At 40.2% G+C, this 27,117-nt stretch overlaps 1 protein-coding gene across 1 annotated transcript in view; it reads left to right on the forward strand.

The window, feature by feature from the left end:
- The first annotated feature begins 1,441 nt into the window (after window positions 1–1,441).
- Window positions 1,442–27,117, forward strand: part of LOC139739105 (cysteine-rich motor neuron 1 protein-like) — a 112,903-nt gene continuing 87,227 nt past the window's right edge. The window contains exons 1-2 of the mRNA XM_071649726.1: window positions 1,442–2,630; window positions 12,322–12,507. Of these exons, the coding sequence (XP_071505827.1) occupies window positions 2,336–2,630; window positions 12,322–12,507 (481 nt within the window). The 5' untranslated portion in view covers window positions 1,442–2,335. The remainder of the gene's footprint in view (window positions 2,631–12,321; window positions 12,508–27,117) is intronic.

Raw genomic sequence — 27,117 nt, forward strand, 5'->3', positions numbered from 1 at the left:
TTTTAGTTGCTCTCGAGTCGGAATCCGTAGAGCTCTATACGCAGCATCACACCGAGGAAAAGAGACTATGTGCCCTCAAGTAAACAAACGGAACGACGCGACGGCTGATAGCGCAGTGCGATCACAGAACTCCACGCACACACGACGTGCATACAGGTCTGCAAATGTGCCATGAACCCCCATGATTACGCAATATTCCCTCGCCGCGCCGTCTCTCTCCCAAATTCACGGAGGTGAAAAGGTGAACCTCCCAGACCAAGCCGTGCGGTACACATCGCTCGCGTGTGCGGAAGATAACGGTTGAAAAAGCCCCAAGCCCAATGTAGTCAAATTCAAACGGTAGAGGGAGGTAAGGTCGTATCACGGGGGAAAGTGTGGGTCCCACACTTTTATCGGACGACGTATTTTTGCATTTCTCAGCCATTTCTAGACCAATTTTTGTCAAACAAACTTTGAATTCCCCATAAATTTCAATGCTCTTTCATATTTCATAAGTAGTTTCTCATTATCTTGCCAAAAAATTTCATCCCGACGTGCCATCATCAACCAAAACAGGACCTTCCCTTTAACTGAAATTGGAACCAAAAAAAAAAAAAATGCAAAATTTGATGGACATGGTTGTCAGTTTACGGTTGCCATGGCAACCAGCAATATCGGACATAGCTAAATTATATATCAAAATGGTTGTAATAAAATTTTAGGAAAAGTTACCTAATTTGATTGAAATTGGGTGAAGGGAGTAGGAGTGGCAAATGAAAATATGGTAGGGGGCACAATGTGCCCCCTTGGTCTTTATAGGGTTAAACACAGATCACCTTTCAAGAAAATTACTGAAACTCTGCAAGAAGAAGGAAGAATGATAACAAACTGAGACTGGATGTGGCAAAACGTTAGAGATGCACTAGTATCAGGGTCCAGGGGCCAAGGGGCGGGCAGCGGAACGTGTTTGAGTGCATGGGGGAGGGGTGGATCCCAGAGAGTCAAGGGGCCAACATGCCCCCCCCCCCCCCCCCCCCCCGCGGCTTCGGAAAGCCACTGGTTTGTTTCATTGTAATTTTCAGCATTTTTCCAGTTTATGTTTGAGCGGGTTTTTGTTTTGTTTGGTTATTGTTTGCGTTGTGTGTTATTTTTCTAAGAACTAAAAGGGGGCATCACAAACCAGGATAAAAGTGCGAGAAGTTCTGCGAGCGAACGTTCAGCACGCCGAGGGTGGTTTCGATAAGGAGGTTTTCGTCTCACACCACCTCGCTGGTTCCGGGGAGTTTACCCTTGTTGGTCCTTTGTAAAGTCCACCTGTACAGTCGAGTTCGAGTGGATCCCACTACGTACGCGCACATCGGAATACGTACTCGCAATATAATACATACAGCATGAGGGTACGAGCGTGCGGGCTGTTAACTGCTGCTGCATGCAGCCAGTCTTTCGCAGAGTTGAACCTGCTCCGATCCACATGATTATGCATGCATGCCTAGCGCCTAGCTGGTGTCTACCACTCACTGATGGGCGATGCGATCGCACACACATCACGTCTAATATAGCTCACAGACTGTTGAAGGAGCCAAAGTGGTTGTTTGGCAACAGCAGTTGCTCCATCTGGAAGTTCGGTAGCTTGCTAGCTTTTCATCGAGGCCTATATAGTTGTCAACTCGATACTGGAACAGCAGCGGATGCGATGCCATCCTCGCGAGCCTGACGGCAGTCGAGGTCTGTAGTCAATAGGATCGGGTCTACCCTTCAAAACAAGTACGGCAGTACCAGTGGAGTGCATGGTTGAGACAGCGGAGCCGGGGCATCAGCTAGTCACCAAGTGACCCACGTTAGGTCTTCTCTGACTTCGATTTTAGCTGTCATTTTACTTACAGATCTGCTAAGCGGTGGCTATCGACCAAAACAATAGTGTGTTGACCGTGAACCTCCCTTCTCTGGCCTGGTGTGCTGTCTCTCAAATGAATAATATTTGGCTCATTTGGGATAGGTTGGTTACTAACGTTTAATAGACAGAACTTTGAAGCCAGAGACTCCGTGAGTGGTAACGGGCCTTCGTTGAACGGACACTTGTATCATCAAGTCGGAACTTCTGCCAAATCGTCCGGAAGGCGGTATGCAGTGTAGTAATCACATCCACACTCCGCTCGTTCGGCTGGTGTCGCAATATTCCTTCTGTTTCTCACACAGCAACTGGCAGCCGTCCATGGCATTGATCTGGATATAAGCTGATGACATACAAGAGAAGTTCCGCAATAAATGATTGTTTCGTTGTGAACCTGCTTTGATGTGCATCAACTTTCTTTTTTTCTTTCTTTGTTTTTGAAGTGATACAATTTATCATTCAGTGATGGCCTTGACACATTTTCAACTGCTAGTGTCAGCGGTGCTTATGCTTTCGGTCTTCACCACAATCTCTGCCCTGTCTTGCGGCACCTGTATTCCTGAGAATTGCCCTGTTTTGTCTTGCCCTGGAGGGCTTGTAGATGATGTTTGCGGCTGCTGCAAGCAGTGCGCCAAGCAACCGGGACAATCTTGCGGTGGGAAATTCAACAAACATGGACAATGTGATAAGGGGTCCGTATGTGAACGGATTGTTGAATCTGGAGGATCCGTGCGTTCAGATGTTCCTGGAATATGCAGTGGTTTGTATTTAATTTCATCCTGTTTGGATTTCATGTAAAAAATTATATCTTTTGATGTCATGTTTCGTCAGATGTGGTCGCAGTTAGTTGCAATTCAAGACGACACTACAACCATGTTTGTAAAGGCCTAACTGTTAGTGTTAGAACTGTTTCTACTCTAGCATCTACTAGTCTAGCTAATTAATTAAAAAACTACTGAACTAGTGAATTTGGGAGTTTCATATTATCTTTTACCAGCATAAATATATATTGCTGCCGTGGAAACCAAATTTGCCAGATCCACTAAAGTAAAAGAATGTGACACTTCAATGATCAAAATTTTTCTTTTTTTAATTTTTACTTCCCCAAATGTACATACATGTACCCTGAAATGATCCCAGGTTCATACTTCCACTTCCAGTTCTTGACTGAGTCAGAATTGTATAAATCCATGTTAGCGTACTTTAAAACTGTACACTTGTTTTGCATGTTTCCATAGGTTGGAACTTACATTGTACTAACTTAGTTCATAAAGAGTGAATGCAGTGAAAGTGGTATTGCTGTATTTTGAATTTTGTTTTCTTTGTTTTCTTATGTTTGAGGGGGAGCAGTATTGCAGCTTTCATGTCCAATGAATAAAAACATTTATACATGTAGATAACACAAGGTTTTATCTGTCAGTCAAAGTGATTACTGAGAATTAGATTCCTGTTCATTGGTTTGTTTCTGATAATCCTCTTTAAACAGAGAAGTTTTGCTATCATGAAGTGGAACTTTCAGGAAGCCGAAATCTCATAATGACCCCATATCATTATGATTACTATAGAGAGACTTTAGCATCTTTTAATGTTGCTATATTAGTGACATCCATGATGTACTATGTACAATGTACAAGTTTACATACTATTACTATGATGTCAAACTTGGCTTCCTTAGAAAAAGAAAAAAAAAGTGAAAATATTGATCGAGGAAAGAGTGTACAAGGCCTTTGTAAGACCAGCTCTAGAAGGTGCCTAGCTCTGTGGAGTATGCCTACCATGTTTGGAATCCTGCTACTCAGAAAAACATCAATAAGCTACATGTATATTGTGTAGAGTCTGTACAGAGACAAGCTACTAGCTTTGTGCTGTTCAGGTATCATATCACATCAAGTGTAAGCTAGATGATCAAGACCCTTGACTGGCAGTCCCTGGAGCACTGCAGGGAGATCTCACATCTCTTCATGCTCTTTAGGATCAACAATGACCTTGCCCACTGCCCAATACTGGTAATCAAATCAAAACTTCTCCCACTACCCCCTCACCAATGCTCTCATAGGAAACAGTTACAGGTTGTCACCTGCAGAACACAATACAGGGGGGGGGGGGGGGTCATCTTTCATACCAGGGAGGGGTCTTCCCACCTCCCTGTTCATACTGAGGACCATAAAGGGTTGGAACAGCCTTCCAGAGGAAGTAGCAAGTAGTGGCTGCTTCAAACCTTGACACATTTCAATGTCAAGGGTCAGCAAATAACCAACCATCATTGGACATTTTTTGTTAGAAAAAAAAAAGTACAGTACTAGTATAAAATAGCAGTTCGGTTTGTCAATGCAGGACAGGTCAAGCTTGGTCTATATCCCTAGTGCCATGATAACCTACATTATTGATTGTGGGCATCTTTAGCAAGACAAGACAAAGTCGTGTCATCAATTTTCAGATCTACAATTGAAAAGATACATGGTGTACCACTGTGTCAGGAGATGATTGCACAGGTTAATTCATTGTCTAATAAAACTAATGAAGCTAAAAAAAAAAACTGTAGCTGTGAGATTTTCAGGGGATAATGGAATATAGAAAGAGGAGAAGGAAAGATATTGACTACCTTTGTGACCTTTTGCTGGTATTGAGGGAAAACATATTCTGTTTGAGCAATCTTGGTACTACACTATACTAGGAAATATATTTTTCTGTTTTAGCAGAAGCTCCCTATTGAATGCCACTCTGTGGGCATGAAGATGAAGTCTTTTGTTGTTTTTGCAAAATTGTTTTACCATTTGCCATTTATGGAAAATATTAGAAGAATGCTGAAACAGCAGTCAGGCTTCTACAGTTAGGTCTATCCTCCTGTTTGTGCGATCATATCTTCCTACTTACTTCAATGATAATTAATGTGCATGTACACGTAGATGAGGGAACAGAAAGGGCAAGGAGGTAGTGTCCTCACAGGGGTACATATTCATGAAATTTACCGAGAATGATGAGAGACGTACTGCTGCTCTATCGAGTGATGATCAAGCCTGATTTTGAAGGATGTATGCTCAGGGCCGCAACTACAATGTACTTCCGCAGTTTCTGTCAGAAAGGTACTAGAATGAAAGTATTCAATATTAATTAAAACAACTCAGAAAAGAACAGTTGCACAAATGATATGATGTGTCAAATTCAGGTAGGGAAGGTGTTTTTTCTGTTAAATTTCCTCTCATCCCTGTATTTCCAGTTAGAAATTTAAGCGGCAGTCATTGTGAAGATTTTTATTGCAATGTCTTCAAAGTCAGATAGTTTTTCTAGATACAATGAGAATAAAGCTGTATCTTGAATGCTTATTCATTTAAGTCACAAGTATTGAATAATGGAAAATGTGCACATAGACTAATATTTATAGTCAGGAAACATACATGTGGTAACTTGCAGTTCAAAAGATGAGATATAACATGTGGCAGTGAATCAAAAAGAAAGGAAGAGATAGCAATATGCAACGTTCCTATTCAATTACAAAGATACAAAAACCTACATGTAGGCATACACTGTATAGACCACACTTCAAGATAAAGAGTTAGTGATGTGTGCAGCTGGCCATCAGATGCATTGATTTGCAAATACTGGCCTTTCTACCATAGATTTGTTACTGGAAATATTAGCTGCTCTTTATTTGAAATTCTAAAAGCCGGGGACATTAGCAGTTAGGGCTCCGTCACAAAGCGCAGAGTCACACTTGCAAGTGTGTGATTGAATGGACTTTTGCAGACCCCAGCAGCACTCCACAGAATGGGCTGGATGATTGTAGGGGGCAAAGGGCAGGTAGCATGCTGCTGGTGTGTAAATGCTCTGGGTGTTTAGCTCTGAATCAGAGCAGGACTAATGGAGCAGGGCTATCCAGTCCTCCCCATGCCAGGAGGGCATGGTATGCAGGTACATGCAAAGGGGGAAACAATTCAAAGCCTGTGGGTACAACTGTATGCCATGTGGGCAGAGTAAATGCAGTGTGCATGGACAGTTCTGTGCTGTTTGTTAGACTGGCATGATTTATAGGAGGGAGCAGGCAATGCTACTCATCACAAAAAAATGTCTTATATTCTTATATTTTCAACTACAAATTTTTGTGAACAGGCCACCCAGTTGATTTGTGTGTAATTGATTCAGAATAACGCTAATGTACGTTTAACATTCTTGTCATTTTCAGAGGAAATAATCAATTTGATGACTGATTTGTGAATGGTATTGAGCAGTAAGTGTCTAATCACACTAATTAATCATACAGCTGTACCACATCCGTAACTCTCAATGACTGTCAAGCAATTTGTTCCGATGTTCATGGTTAGAAGAGGTCATTGTGATGTCTTTGTAAGAAAGCTTATTTTGTGATGCACTAGTATCCCTAAAATGCATTCTTATGTCAGTATTGTAACTTTTGTCATATACTATGGTGTGTTGATGCATACAAAGGCAACACAACTTCCTCAATGCTGATTTGTACATAGCTGTCTGTAAAAAATATGATGAGTGCAAAATTTGAGTTTTGTCAGGAAAACTGCTTGTGTTCGCAAAGAATATGCAGTGAAGCTATTTACAATGTATAAGTAGCTAAGATACAATCACACCTTTACACACAACATGTTTTTTTTTATGTGTGTATTTTATTAAAGCTTGACATACAAAATTGTACAGATACTCAAATGCTCAACAACATTTCATTTGGAACTTTTCAGATTGTCAACTGAATATAGAAGTCTGTTTGATAATAGCCTGTAGTGTAATTATGCTCAGCAGATAAATGAATTGTTTATACTCAGAAGTATAAAGTGCCCAAAGAAAAAAAAAGTTATAGAGGATGTGCATAAAACACTTGCCCAACCAGCACTGTATTAGCCATGATTTTTGATTGTGTATCATCTGATGACTAATTACTAGTATTACATCAATTGTGAACAGAAACACCATGCATATCATCTTCAAACTAGGACATTGCTGACTTTTTTGCTTACCAACACTTGTGAATTTGTCTCTTAAGTTCTGTTTCACACACAAAAAAATATTCACAAATTGGTTGGGTGCATTTAATTTTTGTTAAAGGCATCACTTTTCCTTCATTCCTTTTGTTTGATACATTTTGATGAAGTTAGATGGTTTTTAGACCTGAAAAAAAAAAGTCAACTAAAACTGCTATGACATTGAAGCATGCAATTTGCTTCAACAAATCATAAGTACTGTCAAAAATACATGTAGATGGTAATGGGCTTGCATAAACGAAACTTTTATGAACTACAGTGTACCCAGTTTTGTGGAAGTACAGGTGTACAGTGTACAATGTATGTGCAATAGACACACTGTATTGATGTAAATATCTGTTGCATCTATATAATCTTTCTTTTTCTTCCAATGGTACTGTATCATGAGGTGCATATTTGTTTATGGCGCACCAGTGTAGAAACAAATGAACAGTATTTACACTCTCTTCATGCAGTGCATATTAAAAAACAAACAAAAACGTATTGAATGAACATGAGTGAAATTGTCTTTCTGGTAGACATCTTTGTTTAGCATTTGTAAACATTTCTGTTTACTATGTACAGTATTGATTTCTTCTTTGCATGCACCAGGGCTTTGGGGCAAACTGTAATGTGTTTTTGAGACCTCCTCACCGCATGTAATGCAGTATGCTCAAAACATTTGATAGAATGTGAAACACACGCATGAAGAAATGCATGGCTTCAAAGACAACATGATTGCACATCATGAAGCCTGTTGTGCTCAGTTGACTTGGTGGAATCTAAAAAAACAAGTGTATACATGTGTGTGTGTGTGTATGTACTGTACCATGTATGCACACTTTCCTACTTACTAGTATTGTAGGGATGAACAATGTTTCTCCAACTGAAGCCACATGCATGTTCATTTGGCCTCGGTGATTATTTGCATGATGGGATTAGAATACTGGATCCCTTGGAACAGGTATGCACGATGTGCCTATACTCCACAGCAGGGCAAAGCAGTGTATCTGAATCCATTTCCTTTGCACGCTAATGAGATTCTTCCATGGTTATCCTACGTACGTACATCAAATGTGAGGGTTTTTGCTTGTATCGTATTGTAGGATCCTAAAATACAAGCACCTTGACTGCGCATACAATTTTTCCAAGTTCTTGTAATCTTAAGAATATGTTTTGTGTTGCGTTTTTTTTCTCCAACTGACAATCGAGCCAAGGAAAAAAAAAAAGCAAAAGCAAAGTCCCATCATGGAGCTACAGTACATGTAGCTCCATGGTCCCATCTATACTATTTTTTACGACACACACAATGTATTTTAGCATTGAGTTTCTTTAGTTTACAATGCACAACTGTACATGCATCATCTTTATTTAGTATTTGAATACGCATCACAAGTAAGCCTACCTGGTAAATAAGAAAGTCATTTGTGTCTGTACTTGTGAGCATACATTATCTAGTTGTCATGGATGAACCTACACTGTAGCCCCCAAACAAGGAATATTTTCTGGTTACAGTAAATGTATGTACATTTGTAAACTGCAGCCATGGGATGCTTGTTGATGCTGCTCTCATGGGGGAGTGAAACAAGGAAAGTAGTAATAGGAGTGCTGATATTGATTTCTGTGCGGCCCATAATTAGAGGAGTGTACTCAAGGAGTGTGACAGAGCATCTTGCTACAACAACACCTTGATTCAGAGAGAGATTTTCCAGACAGTTCAGCTAATCGATAAGATTGAGTAGGCCTTCTCTTGTTTGATTGTCCTGTCATTGAATGGATGACGGGTAAAGAAGATATGTGACACTTGAAGGTAAAGAGAGACAGGACGGGGTGGAGTGGGGGAGATTATTTCTAGCTGTTTGGTGAATCCTCAGCTGTTTTTAAATGTTATTACGTATGATATATGATTTCAAAACTCAAGAATTTAAAACCATTCTACTTGTTGACACTATACATGTATGCAATGGGATATGCTGTTAAGATATGATTTTCTTCATTAGCAAGTCTCTGATCTTAACAAGTGTGTGTGCATACATGCCACTAATTTGCTTGGGAATGACAAGTACACTGCAGCACTCTTCTGTTCCCACCTGTAGAATGTCCAGGAAATTCTTGGTTGTAGTTTGTGATCTCTGTCGATGTGACTTGTCTAATCTTAGCACATGATGCCAAATAGTGACGAGTGACAATATTCCTTGTGTTTCCCTTACAGTGTTTCAAAGCTTTAAAAATGGTATCTTTACTCAGCTCAGAGATGCATTCCAATCTGTGAATCAGATATGATTTCCGATTGACATGCAAATGAGTATGAAGTGTTATTTCACAGCACAATTGCAAATTGTAACTGCATCTGTTGTGGAAAAGGGGCTTCTGGTGGAAGAAATGTACCGGTATTCCTTTTGAAGTTCCTTTCTGTTTAATTGTCATGTAACAATAACTGTTCTCAAACTCCAACCTGATAAGTTAACTGTTTTTTTTCCCTCTTTTTCTTTAATCAGAATATGCCTTTTCGGTCATTCAAGGACCCTAATCCCTATGTAGCCTACTTCAATCCTGCTCACCTTCAAACACCTGTAACTTTTAATGGTATGGCCTTAGAGGGGGATAGGCCTGAAATTGATTTCTTTACATTTCTCAATCTAATTATTATTCAAACAAAAAGCAGAGTTAGCTTACGATCCCTTCCTTCTGAGAAGCCAAGAAAGACCAGAAAATTGCTCTCGGATGCATGGGTAAAGTGTTAAACTACTTTGCATTTAGATTTAAGTTGGTTGTGTTTCGGTGTTAGATAGGGGGGAAAAAAATCAATAGAGATTTTGTAGCATGTTTTAAGGCTGTTAATACTGTAGTTAAATTACGCCATAGCCACAGGGACATGTTCCAACTTCAGTGCAGTGTCCTTGGAAATGTGAAATACATATTGTGTGTTTCCATGTCATAAATTTGATGAACTGCTAAAAATAAAAAATAAATGCTATGCGAGAATGAGTCAAATATGTGTCGGGCAAAAATCAGGCTGAAATCTGTCCACAGATTCATATCTTTTGATCACAGCTTGTTTACTTTTGTTAAAGGCTGATCCCCAGACACAAGGGATTTTGTGCTTTGTGACTCTGATGGGCACTTCTTGCACATATCAAGGTTTTCCATGCAACATGCCACATTTTCAAATTGTGGACCACCTCTCGTGATGACCATTAAATGAATGTTGCCGTGGTAAGGTTAAATGGGAGCTGAAAGGACACATAGGATATAGATGTAACATGCAAACATACAATGTAGCTGTAAGTTCAAGCAACAGCATTAGCTTCAGAGGCAGTGGACATTTTCTGTGCTGGACTGAGTCCATATTGTAATCTTCACTAGGACTCTCATTAGGTGATCCGAGTATCCTCTCGGATCACCTTCTGTATCTGTACGGATTCTTTGTTCTTCTTCTTCTTCTTCTTTCTTTATTTCTGGACAAAAGTTGTGTATCTACGTACTCAGAAAGTACCCAGAGTATCAACTTCAAACTCATACCATATATGTATCATGTCCCAAAGACGACAAATCTATTGTATCATTGTGATTGGTCTATCGTGACGTCACTATGACGTCATTATATGAAAACACATTTTCATTCATATCTCATTAATGGAATAGAATTTTGCAATGAAATTTACGTCACATACATTTCAAATTATGCGCATTCTACTCATATTCTCAAAATTGATATTTTCTCTTAAAACGTGCGCGTACGCGCGCGTTGAAATATTTGTATGCTCAAATCGAGCTCAAATTTTTTTTGCACACGTTTCAGACCATTTGGAGCATTTTTTGAAAAATTGAAAAAATTGGACGCACGCGTACGCGCGCGCACATATTCGCACACACAGCTCATATGCAATGGAAATTTCCCGTTTTGTTAAATTTATCAGATGCCTAAAATGTCAAGGAATATTTCTACCAAGTTTCAAGTCAATCCAACTCAATATGACGTCATACGGGCCCGTCAAAGTTGAAATTCCGCGCGCGCGTCAATGGCGATATACAGTGCAACGATGCCAAAAAAACGCCAATTTTAAATCCGATTTTACTCGTCAGGATGGACGGTAACCTTCCATTTTCTTTACATATTCTGAAAGTTGATGAGTTGGATATGTTATTTCATGGGTTGGCGATGCTGGCAAAATGATTAAAAGATATCAAATTTCTTAATAAAGTAAAAAAAGTAAATTTTCAAAATGACGTCATCAAATTTCAAGTTCACTCGAGCGTATCTCACTTATCCTTTTCCAATTTACACCCAGATTTCAGTATGTTGTAGCTTATTAAATGATCTTTCATTAATATAACTACAACATTTTGATTGGAGGACGGCATCACCTCGTAAAAATGGATTGAAAGTAATATTGTCAAATTTGACCAGTTTACGTGTTATCTCTATGGGAGAGCAGTTTTTCTGGCAGTGAAAATTGACATGACTCTCTTTTTCGAGCACTAGCTCACTTATGCTTCGGTAAATTTCTCCCAGATTTTAGTATGTTGTAGCTGAGACTTTGGGCTATCGTAAGTGTGCCCTCCATTTTTTCATACGATGTCGGCATCAATTCGAAAAACTTGGTTGAAAATGGCACGAGGCTTCGATGCAGCGTCATTTTGCTTAATACACAGGGCCTATGGAGAATGAAATAGGTCATTGCGTAGCGCATCCGACTCGTAACCCTAAGGTCCCTGGTTCGAGGCTCACTCCTGCCAATATTTTTTTTTAAATTTTTTTAAACACTTTTTTTCTTCTTTTTCTTTAGTTAATCTTAATCTCCCTTTCCTTACTTTATCTTTTTCTGATTTTTTTATGCTTCTCCTTCAAATTTCTATAAAATAACATAATTTTTTCTTTATTTTTCTTCTTTCTACTAGTTTCTGTGCAATAGATGAACAACAACAATGGCTATCAATCCCATATTTTGCACATGCCTAGTACATGTCACGTACATTATTTCATAAAATAACAACTACTTGATCGGACAACATCTTGGGTATGTAAATTAGGGTCAAAGGTCATAAATGTTTCATCTTGTATCTTGGCGAATTCCTGTCCTATCTTTCCCATACTTTGCACACGTATAGACGATGTCGCAAGAATCATTTCACAAAATAACCACTTTTTCCTCAGATGCCATCTTGGGAGTGTAAAGGTGGGTCAAAGGTCATATGTATTTGTTGTTGTATCTTCGTTATCTAGTGTATACGGAATTTGGTACCAAAGATGGCAGATATGACTCCCTTTTCTAAACGAGAATTCAAACATCACACGGCCAACGTTTTTAGCAACAGACGAAACCTGTATGGTCATGCCTATTGCGATCAGGACTCGAATCATTGATGAAAAAAAAAAATCGGATCACCTTAATTTGTCAGTAATGACAAATTACAATCTCTAGTTTTGTTTTGTTTTGACTTTGTCTTTTCTCTAAACTGAAGATTTTGAGGATGACACCAGCTCCAGCTTCACCGAAACCTGTGAAATCAAGTCCTTCTCGGGCTGCAACATCGTGGCGGAGGAGTGTGGCTGCAGCTCGGAGGCGAGAGCTTGCGTCAACCCGTTCCAGTTTGCAGACCTTGCAGAGTGTCGGGCGGCCGTGAGCACCGTCAAGGGATTGCTGGCAGGTAAGCATTGTCGTTGTGGCGATGTGAAAGAGAGAGCGGCCCGCCCATCCTTGGTACCTGTGAAGCGTCGCTTTGTGCCACTGTTTAGAGAGAGGGAGAGGATGTGCGCACTTCTGCTCGTGTGAACGTTGAAGTCAGGACTTTGTGCCCCTAAACTGGCACAAAGTAGCCACAATTTGACAGATTTCAGCTTGTAAAAGTTCTTTTACACCAAGTTGTAGCTATATGCCGGATGCAAAAGAACCACACAGTTGTATTTTTGTGTTGATATCATGTGCTATAAAAGATATGCTATATACATACTGAAAGTTGGGTAGAAGACATGATAGAATTATAAGGCAATTGGACGATGGCTGAAATGCAAGCTTAAGGGAATTGTGCAAATGAGGAGGGAAAAGAGAGAGTGAAAGTAATGCAAAGATGAGAGAAGAAAGTATACCGAATGGGGCTAAGTGTGAATGGAGTCTGAAGTGAGTGTGATCGAGATGTTGGAGGAGGGAATCTTGATGGCCAAAACAAGTAGATGCCTATACGGTAATCATAGCAGGTTTTAGACTACTTCCATCAAGATCGCGTCAAGCAGTTATGTGCATGTACACACATCATTTTCACAGTCTGTGTATCAGCTGTTATTTCAACCTGTCAGTGAGCATTATCAGACTTTTTATGTCATGCTTTAGACTGGCTTGGCTGTATCTAATTTTGATGTAAGACAAAATGGAAATGCTAAGTTGAAAAGCTAACAAAAAAGAAAATGGTGTACTTGTTTACATTCCCACGTATCCCCTTTATCCAACCACAAAGCAAAAATAGATACATTCTATACTCTGATTGACCTCTCTTTTTTTTTTGGGGGGGGGGGGGGTCGAATTATAGTATATCAACATTCATATCCTTGACAATGGCCAAACGGTTCATTAATGCTGCATCCTCATTTATTTTCAGGTTGTTCGTATGAATGATGGAATACATTGACGCATTGTTTATGATTACAAAGTTGAGCAAACACAACCACAACGTTCTCGGCGTAGTCAAAGAATGCCCGTTCCACCCTTGTCACTGCGCGGGTTGGATGTAAACAGGACATGTTACAGGCACAGGGGTACGCAGTGGTGTCAGGCTTGCACCAGTTAACATTCCAAGCAGCTTTGTCCAGGGACACGACTCTTTGTTTGAGTGGCACCCGAAACGAGACGACTCTATATGTCCCATCCTGTTTTGATGGACAGTTAGATCAAACTTTCTCTTTTGTACACATCTTCTGCTTTTCTCCTCTCTCTTTTTTTCCTCCCCCCCCCCCCCTTATTTTTTACTTGTCAACAACAGAAAAGAAAGCAAGCCTACGGTACTTGCCAAAGTACTGATTGTGTGCAGTATGCACAGTGAAGTGCACAGTGCGTCTACAAGAAAGGATACCGGTGCATGGTTTCGAGGCCTATAAGTAATTTATCCTTCCCTGGTGATGTTTTGGAAAGTTTTGTAGAGCGTGGGGGCATTGAAAGAAAGGGACTTAAATCAAAGAAAGCAGAATGCCTGAATGACTGTAGTAACTGCTTTGTGCAGTGCAGATGTCTCTCTCATCTATTGAATAAAGTATGTGAACTATTTGACACAATTTGAGCAGAATTAGTAGGCCTACACAAGGAACTCTGTACTGTAACTGGTAGCAGTGAGGATTGGTCCTTGACTCTAATGCCCTTGCATTAGGCAGCTGTTGCTTAGAATGGCATGAAACTGGTAGTGCTGCAAAAGCTCTCTGAATTTAAGTGAAATATACAATGTTAGTGCCTTGATTATGCTCTTTGCTGTTATCTGTTTCTGAAGAAATTAATCTGAATAGTTGCATTTACGTAAAAATCTATGTTAGAAATGCAATTTTTGGTGTCAGAGCGTCTCCATTCAAAAGTTGATTACTTTCTTATATGCATTTTTGTGTGTGTTTACAATTCATGTGTGAAGGTTCTCTTCATCTTTGTAGGACCACCATCCGAAAATGCTATGGATATTGTGATAAACATGTTACTGAATGGACTGATATGGTTAAGTGAAAAGATTTTCATGATGAAAGACAAAGATGATAAGTGCTACTTGAGGATTGTCATCAAGAAAAGGGTGTAGCAAACGTGAGGGTATAAATATCCTATTCAGATAGGAAAACCATGCTTTTGAAAGATTTTGGGATTACTTTGCGACAAATGATTGATTTTTTAAAGCATCCACAAATTTTGGACACAATTTGCAGCAGATTGGGTGCATTTAAATCTACTAACACAAATTGAGGTACCAAACGTCGAGAAATAACAGATCTATGCAATTCTCAAGACTTTCACTGTCAAATGCCTGCACACTCTCACACAGACTACATGTCTGCTTTCATGCGATTTTGAATGAAAGCAAAACTTTCAAACAAGACAGGAAACGTGTCTTGTATGCAGAAGAACAGAAGCCTCTCATTACTTCTGCCAAGTAAAAAGTTTCTAGGTCATCTCTGTTCCCCCGTTATACTACTGGGGCTCTTCCAGGGGATAATAATAAAGCTGTTCAAAGTACCACAGGGAGCCCTGGGGAAGATATCAATATACAACCACAAATGATAGTGCTATCAGTGATTTTCCTCCTCAGGGAATTCCCTCCATAGGGACAGGCATGAACCTCAGAGGATGTATTTCTATAATATCGATAGACAGGAAATTGTGGAACAAATTTAGGTCATTATTTCATGTCATTACCAATAACCTTTAAATCAGATTGACACAAATGGAGGAGGAGCCTTTTGTTTCTGCATGAACAAACAAAAGTTACAAGCGGCAGTGCTTGCATGAAATTGTGGTCTCTAGTCAAATAAAGCAATAGAGAATGCCAGAATTGAACTCAATGAGACTGTCAATAACAGTTGTATCAAGTTATTGTTTATGGCTGCTCTTTTATAACACCCCCCCCCCCCAAAAAAAAAAAAAAAAAAAAGAACGAGGGTGGAACAAATATCAAATCCCATTTTGAGGTAAGATTCCGGCACCATATGCCGTGTGGTTGTGTTTCTAGCCCCGGCGTATTCTCTCTCCCTGTCATTCCATGTCGCCGGTGGTATCCATTATCATAGGCACATCTGCATTTTATTTTCAGAAAGGGAGGAGCAGGGCAACAATAAACTGATAAAATTGCAGGCAGAGTGGCGACCCGACCCGTTCAGGAAGGGAGAAAAAAAATGAAAAAGAAGAATTATGAAAAAAAAAAATCATGCATGAAATACATTTGATTCCGATGAACTCTGAAGTCCTGGCACTGAAGGGAAATCTCTGAGGGATCTGCCTTCATCCTTTTTTTTTCCCCCTTCGTCTCCGTGAGGGTTGAAGCAACCAGGCGTTGTCAGTCATGTTCAGATTTATAGATAATTACTACGCTGAGTGAGGTATTGATCGTGGCCACTTTTGTGACAGGCCAAGCGACATGATTCATCTCTGTGTTGCCTGTAGTAGCAGCAAAAGCTCGAGTTACTCCAGTTTTTCTCTTTTTGTCAATGATTGCACTGAAGTCTCCCTTTCAGTGTTTGATGTCGATGTAGTGAAATGATGTGGACTTATTTGGAAAGTAATCCAGGTTGTGTTTCGTCTGATTTCGTAAGCAGGCTTGCTGGGAGAGGATGGTGAATGGAACTGCTGCTACTTTTTTTTTTCTTGCCCTGTGTTGTATAGGCTTGGATCTGTCGTAACAACTGCAAATAGCAGCTGAAGGTGCAGAAATGAAGGGGGGAGGGGGCAGGATAACACTTCAACCCTCATTGTCAGCCCTGAGATCTATGTACGAGACAAAACTTATCATGAGACAGTTGTCTTCATGTACATGTGTGTCATGGTGACACATTCAATTTGATTAGCCCCGAGTGCTTGTTATGGTGTTCATAAACGAATGATGCACTCATCCATCATACGAACACACCCATTGTGAGGCAGGGCTTGAAGTTGCGCATTTTTAAAAAGTGAACATGATGCATCACCCCAAGCAATAATTTGAGTTTCTGTTTGATGATAATGACTATTCTAGAGATGAATGAATTTCTTTCATGTGCAGATATTTGATGACATTTCAAGCACAAATGTAAGCCTATTTGTTTAATATTATAAATGATACCATCATCACTTAGCTACGACATGTCCTTCAAGTTAGTCATTAGATGTCATCTTTCTGGACATAACAACAATGAAATGATCGTAACTTTCTGCATTATTGTCATATTATTGCCAATTTTTAAAATCTTGTGCTTCTCCAAGGAATGCTATCTCTCTCAGGCAAAACTTGTGCATGTGCTGATGTATCATTTGTCACATTAATCAGAATGAGATATTTCATTATTTAAGGCCAGATAGGTGTTGCTTCAGTTGGAGGAAGCACACAAGCTATTTCAGAAGCATACCAAATCTGATGAAGCAGTATGCATTTCAAAGCTCAAGTTAGTTTGGGTTCAAATTCGCAGTTGAATCCATCTTGCGGAATATAGTGAATTTGGCTCGGATCCAAGATTTCTTGAGACAGCCCCTGCTGTTCCCACCTTACCCTTAGGACACTCTTCAGGGGGGGGGGGGGGGGTAGGAAGTGGAGACTATTTTGAACAACTTACACAACAGTATGAGATTTGTGTGTTTACTTTCATGGAGTCAATGAAGAATAAGATTAAAAAGGGTATAAATGTGGATTATGAGAAATTGAAACTGTTCTGGTTTTTAGAATGTTGCAATTTTTTGTAGCACTTGGTCGCAGGCCGTGAGTTAGAACTGTTGATGGCCATCCAAAACAGCTTGCTAAATCGATTTTGAAATTTTGTGTCCTTTCTTTAAAAAAAAAAAGTGTAAACATCTAATCATATTCAGACATATTTTGATGTCTTTGTAATTGTTGATTATGAGTTCACAGCATCTCACAGCATCATCACCCAGTGAACACCCAGCTCACATATGTTTACCTCTCAGTCCTCCCATAAAGTTCTTCTTTTGACTACTAAACTGTTTTGCCCTCAAGTTACTTTCTCATCCAACTTGGTGAACAACAGGTAAAAAACAAAATTGTAGCTAAACTGGTTTAAATATATCATGCTTCATATCTTTGTGGTGTGCCCTTCCATGACATTGTACATGGTACAGAGGATTCATATCCAGGACTTCGCAGAAAACGTACTTGATTCTGCTGCATGCCTACCTGTACTTGAACAAAGGCTAATGTGTGGAGAGCACTGCATTTTCCAAGTATATAGATGCACTCAAGCAAAGTTTAGAGTCAAGGGTAGTGCAACTGTGCAGCTAGGTTGCAAATTGAAAATTTACAGAATGGATTAATGCAGAGCTGTACTAACCTCTTTCCTAAATATCAGCCAGTGAAGACGGGGCTAATCGTTGCATGATCCCCAGGTCCATATTTACACCAAACTCGACTTAGCCCAATTTTCTTACATTGCCTTCAACATCAAGGACAGTGCATGCAACCTTAGACGTGGTTCCTCGAAAAGTCAGAGCTTTCCTTGCTAGCTATTATCATGGAAAATACCTTAAACTCCAGCTGCTTTTTCCCCCTAAAGATCTAGGTTATTTCTTGTTATAATGCTCCCCTCCCCTGCTGCCTTTTTGCTCCATTCATCTTCAGTCAGTATGGCAGTTAATTGAGGATTAGGTGAAACTCTGATCCTACAGTTAGTTGATGCCAGCCAAAAAAGGGTTATGAGAGCATGCCTGAGAGGATTTACACTTAGTCTTTGAACTTGGGATATTCCCCCCCCCCCCAATTCTAGCTCAGAGAAATCTCTGTTAAAGGGCCTGAGTAGGACCTCCCAGGAGACACCAATCCCTCACCCCCCCTCTCACCCCCCTCTCTCACCCCCCTCTCTCACCCCCCTCTCTCACCCCCCTCTCTCCCCCCCTCTCTCACCCCCCTCTCTCCCAGGACTTTGACCAGTGGTAAGCCCTTAATGACGTTGCCCAATTACATGGGTAATTTAATTGACACTGTCCATATAACACCCAGGTGCAAAAGGGGAGGGTATTCCAGTATCCCATCAGTTATTTCCTTTCTCCGGCTATCGCACAAGGGCAACCAAGTGCAACATTCCAAAACAGAGAAAGTTCATTCTTTGGTAGGATGCTACTATTGTCCTCAAGTATAAGGGGGGCAATGAGGTATGAAAAGGAAGGAGATTATGGGTTGGAGGAAATTGTTTTTAGGAATTCTGTGTGTTTGTGTGTGGGTGTGTGTGTGACAGGTTGTTAACCCCTAGCTAGTAAAGAGATGCGGTTGGGGGTAAGGGAAGACAAGGCAAGGCAATCGTTTGTCTGCAATAGTGGTACCCATCACAAGAGGTCTGCATCATGTAACTTCTGAACACTGTAGATGCCATATATTTAGCAAGTCTAAATTTTTGTGATTCGGGACTTCCTGACGATTTCATGAGTGGTTAGATTCGCGATCGTGGAGTACTGTACTGAACGGAGAAATGTATACATGTGCGACACATTCATATCAGGATCAGAGTCATTATTTTTGTGTGTCTTTAATTTTACGAATAGCACATGAATCGCGAAATCCTGAAAATCAAAATCTCGCGAAATATTTGGTATTAACAGTAGTATTTGGTAATGTCACTTGAACAGGAAAGTAAGAATCTAGACACACTTAACTTCACATTCATCTAACTATATCAGTAATGACCCATGAGAACACCAAGCCATCCCCAAGCTGGAATTCAGAGTAAAGTAAACTTTCTAGCAACAAACTATGCTCCTGGTGGTCTTTTGTGCCTAATTTAACTTCCAAATATATCAGAATAGCAGGTAGGCAGAACATCAATTAAAAGCCCCACACTTTCATTGTTTTGTGCTTGAGTTGTCCCCACCCACTCCTTTTGTAGATTCTTTGTGGCGCAAACAACAGATCACAGGGTCACTTTGAAAGCGTCTGAAGTATTTGATTTGTCACCATTCCTGTCGACCAATTACAAAGCACTTAGCACGATGTCACGATGCACTTCATGGCAAACAGCCAAGAGAAGATATAAAACCTCGACAAACAACAGCTATTTCTCCATCACTCTCCCCCTCCCTTTCTTCATCTCGTGATAAGCACTGTCATCACCGCCCTGCCGTTGGATTCCAAAGACTCTCCAGGAGAGTAGAGTGGATTTAAATCAGCCCCTTCAGTATCAAAGTCTAAACTCGTCTCGCATAGTATGTCAATCAATCCCAGCGACAGTGACTGCAAAATGTCATCAACTTTAAGATCATCACTCTATCTCCATATTTTTCTTTTCAAATTCAAATTTGTATCATTCACTAGACATCTCTGTCAGGTATAGATAAAAGATGACTTGTTTAGCACAGGCTTGCACTGTTCAGTAGATGCAGTACAGCATCAGCCTCATCCTGTAGAGATGCTGTAAAAACTCATAAAGTGCTAGTATAGCATGGACGGATATCAGTGAGGTAGACAGATTTCACTGCAAGGGCATCAGTCTCTTTGAAAACTCCAAATAAGAAAGTCGAGCCAGTGCAGTTGCTATGTGGGCAGACTTACATAAATGCACCTTAACCCCTGCTGTGCCAGCCACCTGGCTCCTGGGTACTTGCCAGGGGTCGTGTCAGGTCACACCTCATTCCAGCTCAAACTTGGAAAACAAAACACATTGTTCTGTTATGTGCGTAGTCTCATGTTCAGACGTTGTAATCCAACTTTCACTTTCTGGAGAATTTACCATAATGTCTTCTAAGCATCAAACAAGAATGGCACATAAAGGTAAACGGATTTGCTCTTTTATGCGAGCTCATGCGGAAGATGGCATTGTGCAGTAAAGTGCCAATTTTATGGCCAAACCATTAGCAGGTATAGAAAAGATAGCGTAGATTCAAAATATCAGCATGTTTTTCCTTTTCGAGATTAGTATGATACAGTGCTCTGGAGGCCCTAATTTGTTCGGTAGATATGCTGTAATGATGTTAATTTGAATGTGGAGGTATGCTTTACTCCATGAGATGAGACGAGCCACACATGCAACTAAAACTGACCCTTTATGGTAACTCTACTCGAATATGGAAAAATTCACACATTTGGAAGTTTCAGTAGCACTGAAAGGAGTTCATGCACATATTGTACCTAGATGCTTTATCCTGGGTTCAGATTTGATTCTGACTGAAGTGTTGTGAATGCTAATGTGGCTAAGTCTGGCACATTTGGAACATGCAAGGCCATCAGCAGAGAAGTGATTGGGTTTAGAGTGTATTTAGGGCCAGGTTACTGTGACGTTGACAGATTTTGCAAGTGATGTTAATGTTTCATCTGCTCAAAAGTGCATCTAGGTCAACAGCAACAAAGAAGTTGTGATTTACCAGGTATATCATATTTAATGGTGAAGATACCCCCCTCTCCAATTCTGATGGCGTGTATGTGGACCAATTTGTTCCCACTGGTGATCACCCATGTTTGACTGAACTGCTGTGGTGTCTGAATCTAATCCTACGACAAAGTTCTTGGGTATGCGAGCGAGGTAGACCAACCAATCAGGCAGCATCGAACCACAACCACTAGAAGGGGGGGGGGGGGGGGGTTCTTTCTTGGTTTGCATCTGTGGTCCTATCAAACCTCTTAATCAAGATTGAGATGATCTGAATAATTGGGATCATCCATTGCAGCTTGCCATCACACCCACCTGACACCTGCTTCTCTTTAAGAACATTCAATCATCTACTATAGTAATCCTATTTTTGTAATAGCTACTCTATCCATTCTTGCTTCTGTTTTGTTTTTATGGTGGTGGTGGTTTCATCATCAGAGTTGTAATGGAATGTATAGGTTTTTACTTTAATGACACACTAGAGTAATTGCATTTTTCATCACTCTTTTTTTTTGGGGGGGGGGGGGGAGGGGGAGGGCGTTGGGTGGAAAATCCTAATTATCATCGACTTTTGATTAAAATCCTGTTAGAGAAAGCTACACTTGTAGCACCATTAACAACCCCCCCCCCCCAAAAAAAAAAAAAAAAAAAAAAAAAAAAGCCAATACAACACAACACAACAGTGCACAGTATAGAACATCATAGAAAATACAAAGGGTTGATTTTTTCCCCATGGTGGAACATAAACCAAGTAAACAATGTTACTCTTTGTGTACCATTATTTTCAGCATTATTTATCAGATAATATGTATCTTTTTTAAAATATATCCATGCTTCATGTGTGCTGGATAGGGAAACATCTATAGTGAGCGCAAGGAAGGATTTTTTTTTTTTTTTTCAGTATTGGGGTAATGTGTGATGATATTAGAATACCATAAAAAATTTCCATCACCCCCAGAAAAAACAAAAACAAACGTAACCATACCAAAATGTTTTTCTATAGTGTATGGAAATTTTTGTTGAATTCAGTGAGCTTGCTTGAGAATGGTACAAAATGTCACATTTGTGTCTTGTGTACACTGAGAAGATTAAAGCTTTTCTCTGCTCTGCTCATATTGATAAACTGAAGCTACCCTGACTTGATTTGTATTATGGCAGTAATTTATATACAAAATGTATGAAAGGAATGGAATGTTAAGCATAATTCCGGGGTTATCAACATTATTTCAAAGAAAGAAAATAAGATTTAACAGGAATGCCAGGCATAATTGAGAAGATTAACATTGTTTTGCTGGCTTAATACTTACGAGGCATGTTTCACTCTTGTGTGTGTTTGTTTGTGTATATAGTCTGTTTTTGTGCTGTGAGTTGTTTTCTGGGAGGGATTAATTTACTTACCCCAGCAAGATTGCCATGACAAAAAGGGGATTATCACATCAAGAGCTAAAAGGGGAAAGTTGATGCGTCATCCCGGAGAAGCCCCCTTTCTCTGCTCATCGATGAGTGTAAGACATAGGCTGCATCTCACACCCTGTTAGATGTCACTGCACTAAATATTGAATATGATTTATATTTAGACGCTAATATTTGTATGTCTTCGTGGAAACACACCCAGGATGTACTGCTGTTAAATGAGTTTGCTTTGCTGTGGACGATTTCTTGAAATAATGACAAGAGTATTCCAGAAAATATGATAAGTGTGAGTTTGCGTGCATTTGTGTGTGTTCTGTGCCAGGAAAACATGTGGCTTTGAGGAGTGTTATTTCCAATTCCAAACACAAATTCTGATTGTTATCTATCGTGAATGAGTTAGTGTGTCTAAATTTAAACTATATTATAGGTAGAGCTCAGGTGTTTTTTCTCTGAGGAGATGCATGCAGTTCTTCTGTTTTGTGTATTTGCATGAAAAGGAAAATCAGGAATGTGTAGATGATGTAGGTGTCAGATTATTTTAGCTGTTGTCATGACATCACATCGATATAACAGGAGTTTGCAGTGTAATACTAGCTAAGCTCATTATCTGTGAAGATGGTAGACTGATTCTACACTGGACTGCGGCCTCCCCTTTTATTTACCTGGTATTTGTTTTTATTTTCTTGCGACCTACTAACCATTCAGGCCTCCTAAGCACTGTCAAAAGTCATCTCAAGGCATGATCGGTTTGGCCTTCTGTTTTCTGTGCAGGGATTAAAAGCGGGAAAGACGGCGTAAATCCGCCACTGAATGGCAGCAACTTTTGCTCACTGTTCCTGGCAAGGCAACTTTCATTCATTCACATTCTCAACAAACAAGCTGGTAATGCTTGCTTGCACTGCGCAGGACACATCACAATGTTCAACTTCTCGTCAGTGTTAGGCTATCTGTAAACAATCACATTCTTTACCTCTCAAACTCTCAACAAAGTGTTTTTCTTTTTTTAGGTGGGGAAGAGGACTACAAAAGCATAACACTTTATTTGGTAAAGATATAAGATAGGTGAAATATGTGGTTCAATCTGTGTTGTGCAGTGTTCTTATCAAAGTGTTTTGACAACTGCAGAAGAGACAATATCTATGAAAGAAATAGGAATATCAGCAGCAACCCCATTTTTAATCTTAGTTTACAGTGTTCACTGTTTACATTTTTCCTCCACGTCTGCTCGCGGCAAGAATTAATTTGTTAGACCATGATGGATGGGAAAGGACTTCGGTGTGTCAATGAGCGCATGAAGTCACGAGATTACTGCGTGTGATAAGAAATTCAGCTGCACTTGCTTTGTGTTAGTGTGGGTGCATATGGGCAACTCCTCCTTGACAGTACAGGTGTTACGATTGTGCTCTGATTGATGATAAAGGTTGCCCTGTTGGCAGGTAAACGTAAAGAGCCAAAGGGAAGCGATCATCAACAGGACGTCTTGTTTACTTCTTGTTAACTGGATCAGCTTACAAAAATATATATTATAAATCAACAAAAACATTTGTGTTTTGCAGCTTTATTGTGGTCACTGCATTATTAACTGAAAAGTTGATTTGTGAAAATATGGTTTTTTTTTTCATAAAGAGCTTGGGCACTGTTAAAAACTTAATAATTACTTAAAACAGTTATACCTGGCTTTTCCCCTAGCCTTCTTCAAATTATGTTTTCTATTTGTGCATGATTAACACATTAATGGTAGATGACTGTTTTGTCAATGTTAGAATAGTTTGGTGCAAAGCCATTGAATCATGCCCTTTTCAGGCTTTACTGCTGTAAATATAAATTGTTACAAATGTCGCTTTACTATCACTGAGGAATCTTTGAAATGGATACATCAAAGTGATGCTGATAGACAAAAAAAAAAAATCCCTGTCAAAGAGTTTGGTGTAAATAGAAATGCTGTTTGCACCCTTCATGGAAACATGTTGAGATGATTACCGATTACACTCAGTGAGGTCATGCTTCACATGTTCTGAGCATCCTCATGTCCGGTGCCTTTAAAAGAAACAAAAGGGGGAGGGGGAGAGGTGTCTGGTTCGGGACCATACAGTACCCAACTTGAGCGGAATGCAGGAAGTGACATGCAGTCGGGCATGGGTTGTCAAGCCAGGGTTTCCTGTCAGTTTGAGTGAGGTGGGACTCCAGCTCGTCCCCAAAGACCCGCTTCCTCAGGGTTTGTGAGCTGGAGGAATGTCGTCTGGCTGAGAAACGAGACTTGGGGGCCATGTCACCCAGAGCTTGTTTTCACTGTGTGGAATCGGGTCCATCCAGTCATGCATGACTCTCCTCTCTACTTCCCCATGCTTTTTCTTCTCTTTTCTGCTTTCATTCATTTCACCATGATACCCTACAGACAGGAACTTGGGGCTGGTGCAAAAGTGAAACGATTCTTGTGATATCAATCAGCAACATATCATTTCTCAGTGCCTGGTTGATTGCATGTAAGGCAACCATGTAGGATGAAGAATGGATTGAGGCTGCCATGTTGCACCAAAGAAATGATCCGTTACACATATTAAGTACTAATCAGGTCAGGTGCACTGAAACATTTGAAAGCAAGGGAAAATAGAAATGTATGCTGGTATTCCGGCTGCAGAATGATCTTTGTGGTAGTATATTTTGCTGATCCATTAACTTTGCCCGAGCACTGGACATGGATTTCTAGAAAACTGTGTGGCATGTTCCTCATAGAGAATATAGTATCTCAGAGATGTAGTAGGCGTATTTGTAGACAGAAAGATCCGTCTGTCCGGAGGACTCTTTTATATTTTGCCATTAACGCTGTCCCCCGTAGACAGACGGAAGGTTGCAGTACCCATTGCTGTGTGGATGTTCTTAACCACTGTCTCTATGGAAAATTGGGTGAGGTACCTCACCCTTCTCGATTGCGTCTAATTCACGGCCCTAGGTCGGCAAATTTAAGCTTGTATGGTGAATTTATTTCTTTATGAATACGTTACACTCACCAGATTAATGAATAATCCAACATTTTAGGAGAATTTTCAACGTAAAACACAGCCTGTCGCGTCGTCACATTCAAACTGCAGAAACATACACTATGAATCTATTAGCCAATCACATGCGAGGTAGTTTCTACGTGTTTGTTTTACTAAAACACGTACCTCGCATGTGATTGGCTTAGCAATTGTTACAGATTCAAAATGGCGACTTACTGCTCGCGAACGGCGATGTTGCGATATCGATAAAATTTCTGCATTATAACCGAGGTTATGTGAGTATTTCGATTGCACAATGTGAGAAATTTATCCCAAATATTGCTGCATAATGTGTCATGTCATGTCATACTTGTTTGAATGTAAAAAAGCTGTCTGAAATTTGGTTTATCGTAACGTTTGATCTGTGCGCGACTGCTCCACACAGGAGCCGCAATCATTGACTTCGGTCTGTATACGGAGGGGATCCGTGAAGCCAGACGCAGTCTCCGCGGAACATTCCCCGACGGACAGATACAGACCGATCTTTCGGTCAAGCGTATTTGTTGCAAGTGACTGAGATACTACATCACTATTATCTAGCTCATACTGAGCCAGCCAAAAGTAGCAAGGAGGGTTGGGATTCCCTCACCCATTGAAGACAGACTGATTTTGCTATATAACACTCATTTCCCGTAGACACATGTCCGAGTATACTCAGGACTAGACTTCAACAGTTCAACGGGTTAAAAGTGGGAAACACATTGTGCTGTTGAAGGTCTGTCATAATCCTGTTTAGGGCAACTTGGAGCAAATGAAAATCCCAATTGAGGATAGTGCAGTACGAAAGGAAATTGTGGACAGTTTGATTCCCTGATGCTAAACTAGGAGACAGCTCATTGCAAGTGTTATCAAGAACTTTACAGTGTATGTTCAGTTGTCATATTCCATCTGCCATGAATTGGTATTTGAATAGAGATGAGGGATACAATAGATTGATTAGGCTTACTTTTAAGTGCATTGTAAGTAAGGTAACAGTGCATTGTCATGTTGGACATTTGAGGAAGCAGCACAAATACAGTGGGATTTCTGAAACCCAGACACATCAGCTTAAGAGAAAATCGCTTTGGATTGCAGGGCACATGTAATTTTGTTAAAAGTGAAAGCACTCACTTGCACAGTCACAAGCATTTCAGATTGAGAAACAGCCAGTGGAATTTGTCCCCTGACTCTTATGTACATTTTCACTCGCTGGCAAAACAGTGATTTCATTGCACCACAACTGGACTTCTTCCATCTACTGCCCAACCCGGCACTCACACTCTACCCTCTCCCTCCAAAATGTTGGAATAAACGAGGAGAAGTTCTTTGTTGAGCAAGAATTGCAGAATAAATGAAGAGCCTTTGGAGAAACAAATCTTGCATTATTCAGCAATGTCAACAGAGCTTTGTAGGCCCTGCCAGGTCCCATTGCAAGTGGACCTCTATCCCACGCCCGTCTTGATGTGATTCAACCACTGGCCATAGAACCCAAATGAAAACATGTGGCATGTGGGTATTTGCCAAGTCAACATTGCTCTATATGGGAAAAGGGGGGGGGGGGGGGAGGAGGGAATGGAATACCTAGCATTAAATCCAGGTATAGGCTATGGTAGTTGCTCTTGGTATGCGAGACGAAAAACAGGTGAGTATCTCTTACCCTCGACACTGGTCCTAAATGTCTGGCCTACCTCACTTCAAAAGGCTTTGTAGGTACAGGCCCTATTGTTTGTGGCCGATTCCGGGTATTGAAACAGGGTCCCCGAAGTAAATACTTAGAATAGGATTAGGCCTGAATCCACATTTGCAGCAGTGTAA

Source organism: Diadema antillarum, unplaced genomic scaffold, assembly GCF_040938485.1.
Source record: "Diadema antillarum isolate AM-2024a unplaced genomic scaffold, OU_Dant_1.0 scf00000029, whole genome shotgun sequence".
NCBI lineage: Eukaryota > Metazoa > Echinodermata > Echinoidea > Diadematoida > Diadematidae > Diadema > Diadema antillarum.